The 10,089-nt window shown below is 38.6% G+C and overlaps 1 protein-coding gene across 1 annotated transcript; it reads right to left on the bottom strand.

Annotated features, from left to right (window-relative positions):
* Nucleotides 1–644: 644 nt before the first annotated feature.
* Nucleotides 645–9,970, bottom strand: LOC148910832 (uncharacterized). The gene is made up of 2 exons (XM_089030629.1): nt 8,394–9,970; nt 645–2,245 (listed from the first exon to the last, which is right to left on the bottom strand). Exons 1-2 carry the CDS (start codon nt 9,906–9,908, stop codon nt 1,202–1,204), a joined length of 2,559 nt encoding a protein of 852 aa, XP_088886755.1. The 5' UTR covers nt 9,909–9,970; the 3' UTR covers nt 645–1,201.
* Between the last annotated feature and the right edge of the window lie 119 nt (nt 9,971–10,089).

Below are 10,089 nucleotides of genomic sequence, written 5' to 3'. Positions count from 1 at the left end.
CATTATATCGTTATTCATAATGATGATGATGACGATGATGATTTTTTTTTCTTTTTCTTTTTCTTTTTGTCATTTGCCACATTTTGTATTCGATTCAAGTAGCCAATTGTAAATTACTTATACGTAGCTAGATTTACGATTGCATTTCGGGGAAAAACTCAATAACGTTTTCATTCTTCTTCTTCTTCTTCTTCTTCTTCTTCTTATCATTATCATTATCATAATTATTATTAGTATCATTATTATTAATTTTATTATTATAATAAATAGATATATTTTTTATTGTAAGATATATGAAGAGATAATCTATACGTCGTATATATCTATATAGATACCAAATACAATTTTTTTTTCTTAGTGAGAAATTAATGTAGAAGTATTATTATTATTACTGATTGTATCTTGAAGAATTATTATTGTCAATAAAGTTTATTAATTTTTTTTTTTTTTAAATTATCATTATCATCATCATTATTATTATTATTATTACTGGACAAAATTTGAATGCCGCTGGGAAAACTGCTGCAATGGTGATTGTCTCGCTATCGTATGAGTCACAACCATCAATAGACTATTTACATCAGATGTCATTGTCAAATTACTCACTTCCTTTCATAATAATAAAACACATATCACACGTTACATCAACTGATAATATTTTTAATCATTAAACTAAATATGGGTTATTTACAAACCAATTACTTTTCCCTTTGCTAATAAATATTTACAACAACATTGGCATTACTTCATCAAGTCTACAATATTAGGTATAAGGACACAGCTGATCAGTATATCACTGAATATAATATAATATAGTTTAATCTAAACTAGGCCTTTAGATATCAATGAAAATGCTATCTGCTTATTTTAACATTGAGTTTGCTACAAAATAATATTTAGACTTCTAATTAATGTAGAGAGAGTTATAAGCTGATACTCAGCTGAACAACATTAATTTAGTATTCTTTTTTAACTCGTGAAAATGATAAAAGAAACAAATTACTAAATATTTATTTGGAAAAACAAAGAGAATCTACAAAACTAAGAAATACTCATTTCGAGTTTACTCATCAATAATGACGATAAAATCAATGTTTTTCTCAAAGTTTTCATGGAAATAATAATGAAAGTGTTATTAGGGTTATACTGTACCGTATGAGAGGGATAGAAGTGTAAAGAAGTGTTGAATGGTTGATATCTATTAACACCAAACAACTACTCTATTACCCCCCCATTCTAACACAAACACTCGACCATCAGCTGTAACTACTACATCAGCAGGATACAGCATCTGACCAACACCTGGACCACGGCTACCAAATGACCTTATAAACTGACCTTCTTGTGTGAAAAGTTGAACACGGTGATTATTACCATCACAGACAAGAATCATGTCTGCACCATAAACAGCCAGTCCATATACACCATTAAACTGACCGTCTCTTTCTCCCTTTTGTCCAAACTTGTACAAGAAAACTCCATTCACATCAAAAACATGAACATAGTTTATGTCATAATAAGATACAAAGTATTTCCCGTTACCATAGGTGATGTACCGAGGCTGTTCATTATTATCAGGCATATCAAACTCATGAACTAAATGTCTTTGTTTACTGAACACCTTGATACTTGGTTTGATACCCAGTTCTTGTTTTCCCAAACAGCACACTGCGATGTTTTTATCATCGTTAACACACATTCCACGCAACCATTGGTCATGTCTGTAGATGGTTCTTACATAAGTACCCTTCAAGTCAAACTCTTGTATCCTGCCTTTATCATCTGGACCATCACTGACAATTATTCTGTCTTCATTAAACACCACTCCAAATGGATAATACAGTTGACCTCCTCCTGTTCCTTCCCTGCCAAACTTCCTTAAACAGTTTCCATCAAGGTTGAATATTTCAATACGGTGATTACCATAATCAGCAATGGCTATCTCTCCATTTATATTACTGACTGCTATCGACAGTGGAATATTAAACTGTCCTCTATCACTTCCTCTTCCTCCAAAGGTTTTTACAGGTTTGAACAACTCCTTCATATCGAGTATCTCTACATTCTTAGGCGAGTTCTTGATCCTTTCTCCTCCAATATTCACCTGGATTTCGTGCCGTCCATTTTTGCACCGTCGAGAAGTTAGCCCGGGATTCAGCCCGGGATTCGCCAGCCGCCGATTCAATGAACGTAAACCAGTTTTAAATCCTTTTTTCCAATTAAACCTCTTCCCTAATTGTCCCAAAGTTGTTCAAAATACACCAATACATTCACCTCACTCAATAAATTGGTAATGCGATGATTCACGTTGGCTCTACATAATAGCGCCGGCGACACTTCGAAAAATTCACACTTGCTGCAGAATTTCGAGACAAATTCTAAGTTTAATAACTTCGCCAATTGTTATCGTCTGGCCTTTAAACTTCATAAACCGGTGAACCTCATGTTCTAAAACCCATTGCAAAAACATTTCCAGCTCGTAAGTATTTTAGTGTTCCTCTTTTCGAGACGTCTTTTCGGTGATTTTCGCGCCAAAATCACAATTTCGAACCTTAATAACATTTACGCTTTTTACTCTAGAGGCACGAAACTTCTGCAGCATAAGTCCTGTTTACTACTTAACCCATTGCAATGCTTTTTGTATTCCTTTAATCCGTTAAAGCCATCCAAAATTTGGAAAAAATCCCTTCGTGACCCCATCGCCGACCCGGGCACTTCGAAAAATTCACACTTGCTGCAGAATTTCGAGACAAATTCTAAGTTTAATAACTTCGCCAATTGTTATCGTCTGGCCTTTAAACTTCATAAACCGGTGAACCTCATGTTCTAAAACCCATTGCAAAAACATTTCCAGCTCGTAAGTATTTTAGTGTTCCTCTTTTCGAGACGTCTTTTCGGTGATTTTCGCGCCAAAATCACAATTTCGAACCTTAATAACATTTACGCTTTTTACTCTAGAGGCACGAAACTTCTGCAGCATAAGTCCTGTTTACTACTTAACCCATTGCAATGCTTTTTGTGTTCCTTTAATCCGTTAAAGCCATCCAAAATTTGGAAGAAATCCCTTCGTGACCCCATCGCCGACCCGGGCACTTCGAAAAATTCACACTTGCTGCAGAATTTCGAGACAAATTCTAAGTTTAATAACTTCGCCAATTGTTATCGTCTGGCCTTTAAACTTCACAAACCGGTGAACCTCATGTTCTAAAACCCATTGCAAAAACATTTCCAGCTCGTAAGTATTTTAGTGTTCCTCTTTTCGAGACGTCTTTTCGGTGATTTTCGCGCCAAAATCACAATTTCGAACCTTAATAACATTTACGCTTTTTACTCTAGAGGCACGAAACTTCTGCAGCATAAGTCCTGTTTACTACTTAACCCATTGCAATGCTTTTTGTGTTCCTTTAATCCGTTAAAGCCATCCAAAATTTGGAAGAAATCCCTTCGTGACCCCATCGCCGACCCGGGCACTTCGAAAAATTCACACTTGCTGCAGAATTTCGAGACAAATTCTAAGTTTAATAACTTCGCCAATTGTTATCGTCTGGCCTTTAAACTTCATAAACCGGTGAACCTCATGTTCTAAAACCCATTGCAAAAAAATTTCCAGCTCGTAAGTATTTTATCTGGACTAAACCACGAAAACCCAGGGTCATATAGAGAATTATTTCAAACTCTTGAAGTTTGATGACTTCGGGGGAAAAAAAAGGTTAAGAGTGGACGAATTTATTAAGCAGCAATATGACTTCCTTGATAGTCGGCTTGTTGGATTCGCAGAAGAATTTCGGACAACAAAGAAGGCTAATAAGAAGCAATTAAAACGAAAAAAGAAGGAGTACGATAGCGGTTCCATCCTCAATGAATCATACGAAATGGCGCAAGAGGAATGGTGCAAGCCAACAAAGACCGTCCACAAAAAGACTGGGACGTACCAAAATGCTCCAAAGCAGAGTATGCCGCCAACACCAGAAAAACAGGTTCAGGCTAAAGAAGGTGCTAACACAACGAACGGATTCAACTTATTCGCTGGAAGCATTAATTCTAGAATGCAAAAGAAATACAAGAATAATCAAAATCTGATAAGAAAAGCATGTGCGAGGGAATGGAAGCAATTATCTCTTGAAGACCGAGAAGTTTGGAGAGAAAAAGCCAAAGCGTTAAATAGTTCTCGTTCGTGCGACGAACAACCAAGATCCACTGAGAAGCACGAGAAAAGGAAACAAGTGAAACGAAAATGGAAAAATAAAGAGAATAAGAAGGCAGAACGAGAAAAGATGCCAATGGAATGTAAAACAGAGTGTGGAAGGAATTCGCAATTTGCAAATTCTTCCTCGATATCATCAGCTTCTATAACCTGTCCTAGGTCCAATTATGGTTACGAAGGTCTTCAAAATTTTGGTAACAGTTGCTGGCTCAATTCCCTTTTACAATGTATCTGTGAACTGAACCTTTCACAAAACATCGAAGACGATACCTACAATTTCAACAGCAGCAATGTGGGACGAGAAGCCGCCACAACGTTACGAAAAATGAAAGTCCGTTCAAGACCACTTGATGTGCATAAGGGTTTATACAACCAATTTTTAAGGAGGCACAAGTGGGGTACGGGGCAACAAGATGCAGAGGAAGGACTTGTGCTGCTAATGAACGACCTTAAAGAATCTTGTACTGGGCGAGGAAGTTTGGCGTGCCAGCGTGCAAGCTCGGTACTTTCCACATTCAAAAAATGCCTCGACTGTGACTCGGAATGTCATATTCAAGATGAAGCAATGCATTCTTTCTCACTTACCATTCCAGATGCAAAGGAGACGGTTCACAAGGAATTGCGATTACAAAACATATATGATCAATTCTTTGAAGCTGAAATTCTAGGAAAGCAAGAGTGTCAAGTTCGATGCGATACTTGTAAAAGAGAAACAGACCACCTGAAATACAGCAATATCGCATTAGCCCCAGAAGTATTAACCCTGACGTTGAAGAGGTATACTGGTGGACAGACAAAGAAATCGGAAAGGGTTCGAATAGACAGAACAATACAATTAAGATCTAGGTATATCACAACGTCTGTGGAAGAATCAAAAACAGAGCGTTATCATTTGAAAGCAGTGGTCTTGCATGTGGGTGAGCATCTGCAGACAGGTCATTACAAGGCACTTTTAGGCCTAGATGCGGACGATAAGTTAGTAGAAGTGGATGACGATCAAGTCAGAGAATTGAAGCCAGGTTATTTGTCCAGTAAACTGGTAGAAACAAGCTGCTATATATTGTTTTATGAGAGGGATGCGCAGGTGGAGGAATGTTCTTCTTTGTCGGGCGTGGACGCTAATTTGTCCGGACAAAACACCCATCATGACTTTCAAGAGGAAACACTAAATGGTTGTGAAAAAGCGCTTACCTGTGAAGCAAAGCTAAAGCGATGCATGAACATAGATGGTAGAGATGAAATGTTTGCTGAAATTGCTGGAATTAAAATCTTTGGAAAAGACCTTAAAACTCTGGAGTACCCCCAAACTGACCACAGTTATTCTTTAGTGTCACCGACAGGATACGTCAACGATAACATACTCAGTGCATCCTTGTCTTTAATTGCAAAAGAAGCAAAGGAAGTTGGCCTAACAGTAAAGATGTTTGATACCAATCTGAATGCGCAACTTCACGGGATTCAAAGCAGTCGCGACATGACCCCTGAAGAAAAAGGCATCGCCTTGATAAAGCTAACAACCCGAATGAAAAGTTGCAAGGAAGGATTGGTGAATTATTTTGTACTACCGCAACTAGTTGATGGCTGTCACTGGACTTTGACTATTGTTAAGGATAAAACTCAGCTCTTACGGGAAATTGTGTTCTACGACCCTTTAGGTCAGAGAACAGTAGACGCAAATTTCTGTAAACTATTATCCTTATACATAGATTATGGTCAAGTGTTTTACAGCAAACCAGTGATTTCCGATACATACAGAGAAATTTCAATAACTACTGAGAAGGATTTTCCAACACAGGTAGATCGCTGTAGTTGTGTGCTGTGTATTGCATGGTATACGCAAGGGTGGTGACGTCTCTGTTGACCTTCGGTGCAAGGGAAGTAGACACAACAAGGGCAAGGACAGAAATAGCAAAAGGCCTTTTGAATGGTGAGATTGACTGGTCATTCCTCAAACTGGAGCCGCGAGAGGATCTTGGCATTGTGGTGCACCCCCCAAAGCGTCTGTTCTTGCTGCCTAAGGAGCAACTTAACCTAAAATGTGTTGCAACTGGTAAAGGAAAATTGGAGTATAAATGGTATGACTTAAGTAGTGGATTTCAGCTGTCAGGAAGCCGAAGTGACGAGCAAAGCTATTCAGAAATCGTTAATGGCCCAGGAGGTAACATGCAGCTTTACTGCCAAGTGACAGACTCAAGCGGTAATATTTCATTTACCGACATCGTCGAGACGACAGTATTGGCCGACTTTGTAACTCTTAACAATGTCCATTCTGGTTGCAAAGCAAGTCTAATGGCCAGGGCTAAGAAGTACTGGATGATGAAGAGAAACCTTTCCAGCAAAGAGGAAATGCAGGAAGAAGATGTTAACAAAAACGAAGTTTGGGAGAAGGTCAGTTCAATAAAAGACTATCTTCTTGATATTGTTTGTACAAAGGAAACCAGCAGAAACAATCACAACCAATACAGACGACACCAGTATTTTATTTCGAAAGGAAAAAAGAAAGCTTTTTTGAAGGAATGTACAGACAACATTGGGCAGACTTATTTTGGTGAAGAAACAGTTGAAGCCATTCGAAATGCAGTAGGAGAGATATTTGGCCAAAATTTATACGAAGAAGGGACGTCAGATTTTGAAAGACCGGAATTCCCCAAAATCTTGGGCTTTCAATATCTTTATTTGGTGTTGGGCACCGAGGCTATAATAAAACTGATTATGGAAAAGGAGAAATGTAGTTACCAGATCGCTAACAAATTGGCGTGTCAGTGACTGGACAGACGACAATGAGCGATATGCATTCCTCCCAAGCGGGTTTTACACAATTAATGTACAATTTTGTGCAAATATGAAAATATACAACTATACTATTATTATTATTAATATATAGAGTGCAAACAATATAACAGTGAAACTTTAGTAATACTAAATAGCACAATTTCATGTCAATCCCATTGTTTGCTATTGTTTAATTAGCACTATTTTGTACTATTTGGGGCAATGAATAAGCCTGAAGCGAGATGACGTTTTACCCCTGTCTCTAGACCATAATCCTTTTCACACTGCTTTTGATCTTTAATTATGACTATTGTTCCTGTATTCTCTAAGGAATCAAAAATTTTAATATGAAAGAATTTTAAAAACTATTATGGTGCAGAGTTGGGGGTACTAGAACGTCATCTCACTTCAGGCTTATTAGTGTTTCACGGATTGATTGTTTGCACCCTACTAGCTATGTATGAGATTTATAACGGCTTCGCATGCAGCCTCTGCACAGTAGATACAACGAGCATATGACTTCCAACTACAACTGAAACGATTCTAAGTAATTCGATTTACTACGAAAACAAAATGAAGCTACTTGAATTCTGCAGCAAGTGTGAATTTTTCGAAGTGCCCGGGTCGGCGATGGGGTCACGAAGGGATTTCTTCCAAATTTTGGATGGCTTTAACGGATTAAAGGAATACAAAAAGCATTGCAATGGGTTAAGTAGTAAACAGGACTTATGCTGCAGAAGTTTCGTGCCTCTAGAGTAAAAAGCGTAAATGTTATTAAGGTTCGAAATTGTGATTTTGGCGCGAAAATCACCGAAAAGACGTCTCGAAAAGAGGAACACTAAAATACTTACGAGCTGGAAATGTTTTTGCAATGGGTTTTAGAACATGAGGTTCACCGGTTTGTGAAGTTTAAAGGCCAGACGATAACAATTGGCGAAGTTATTAAACTTAGAATTTGTCTCGAAATTCTGCAGCAAGTGTGAATTTTTCGAAGTGCCCGGGTCGGCGATGGGGTCACGAAGGGATTTTTTCCAAATTTTGGATGGCTTTAACGGATTAAAGGAATACAAAAAGCATTGCAATGGGTTAAGTAGTAAACAGGACTTATGCTGCAGAAGTTTCGTGCCTCTAGAGTAAAAAGCGTAAATGTTATTAAGGTTCGAAATTGTGATTTTGGCGCGAAAATCACCGAAAAGACGTCTCGAAAAGAGGAACACTAAAATACTTACGAGCTGGAAATTTTTTTGCAATGGGTTTTAGAACATGAGGTTCACCGGTTTATGAAGTTTAAAGGCCAGACGATAACAATTGGCGAAGTTATTAAACTTAGAATTTGTCTCGAAATTCTGCAGTAAGTGTGAATTTTTCGAAGTGTCGCCGGCGCTATTATGTAGAGCCAACGTGAATCATCGCATTACCAATTTATTGAGTGAGGTGAATGTAATGGTGTATTTTGAACAACTTTGGGACAATTAGGGAAGAGGTTTAATTGGAAAAAAGGATTTAAAACTGGTTTACGTTCATTGAATCGGCGGCTGGCGAATCCCGGGCTGAATCCCGGGCTAACTTCTCGACGGTCATTTTTTTGTGGCTTAAAACTCACACGGTATTTTCCAGTTTGCTCTTCAGACACTTTCTTTTCCACCTCGTTGCCCTCCACGTCTTTGATTCTAACATCAATAGACTTGATTCTTGTGGGACACACTTCTCCTTCTGTATTCCTGGTGATTATCTTGCACTCGTTTATAAAACCACGAGGAGTCTTCAATAATTTAATTGTGGATCGAGCAGGGTCCGCCACATTCTTCACAACCCTGCCGATGTCTAGCAGTAATTGCATGACTTGCTCTGTCATGGAGTAACGTATTGTCACGTTACGCTGGATTGGCTGACAAGACAAGATCGAAGGAGCTTCTGATAACATTTGACTTCTTTCTAGAATCATTTGCTTACTTTCTATTTCCTCAATTTCTACATCTCTCTCCAACAGTGCTCGGCAGTGTTGCACAAATTCATCTGAATCTTTTAGTCTTGTTTGAATAGCCGTTTGTTCTTCATGATTTGCTGTTGTTAGTTCCTGGAGCGTTTGCTTCAGTTCTTCCTTCTTCGCTATTCCGTGTTCTCTTGCCATCTTGCAAATCCTTTGAACCACATTATCAACGTCCCTCTCTGCCACGGCAATCTCTCTTTGAATTCTTCCTATGTTTTCTTTAGATTGCTCTAGTTCTTGTCCATCGTTTTGTTTTCGTTGTTCCACTCGATTCATCGCTCTTTCGATCAAGTTCCTTGAGTCCTGTCCAGCGTCTTCTAAGCTCTGCAGTTTGTGGTTTTGGTGATTCAAAGTAGCGCATTTTTGGCAAACGCAGAGTTTACATGTTTCCTCTTGACAATAGTATTGAAGCCTCTTTTTTTCGTGGAACTTGCACAGCATCTGGTTTTTGATGAAACTGTTTACGTTTTCCTCCTTAAATTGATTGATCTTTATTGGCTGGTGTTCAACTTCTACTTGTTTATATACCTTGTGGGTTTTATGGGCGTTGAAGCAAGCCTCACATATCAACCCATTACACTGCCCACAAAATGAATCCAACACTTGCGGCTGTTCACAGCAAACACAATCAGATAGTCCAGGTTGGTTTGTTCTAGTTTTCATGGCTTGCATCAACGTTAATAGAGAATCAAAGTAAAATGAAGAAGGAAGCTTCGTGGGATCGCCGTCTGGCACAACCATCGTCGTGTTGCACATCGGACATTCCAGTTGATTGTCGCCTTGATTGCCGCTTGTCTCGTACCACTGAGAGATGCAGTGTGTACAAAAACTGTGAAGACATAACAGAGTCTTGGGATGGGTAAATATTTCTGTACAAATGGAACAAGTGAGTTCTCTTTCGAGGTTGTCTGTGATGTCTTTAAGCGATTTGATTGCAGCCATTTTCGCAGGAATGCGGGAAAGGAATGCAGTGAGTCAGATTTCTTGGAACTAGAATGTGATATACAAAGGAGTCACGTAATGACCCTGTGGAGAATGCGTCTAGGCACGCCGCCTGTGATGACATCAGCGTTGCAGATTCTTGACCTGATCTTCACTAGAGTGAATCAAATGGCTCAACTGT

Source organism: Actinia tenebrosa, unplaced genomic scaffold (genome assembly GCF_029948245.1).
Source record: "Actinia tenebrosa isolate PJP-AT-01 unplaced genomic scaffold, QUT_ActTen_1.0 PGA_scaffold15__27_contigs__length_11533743, whole genome shotgun sequence".
Taxonomy (NCBI): domain Eukaryota; kingdom Metazoa; phylum Cnidaria; class Anthozoa; order Actiniaria; family Actiniidae; genus Actinia; species Actinia tenebrosa.
This window is presented reverse-complemented; position numbering and strand designations above follow the sequence as displayed.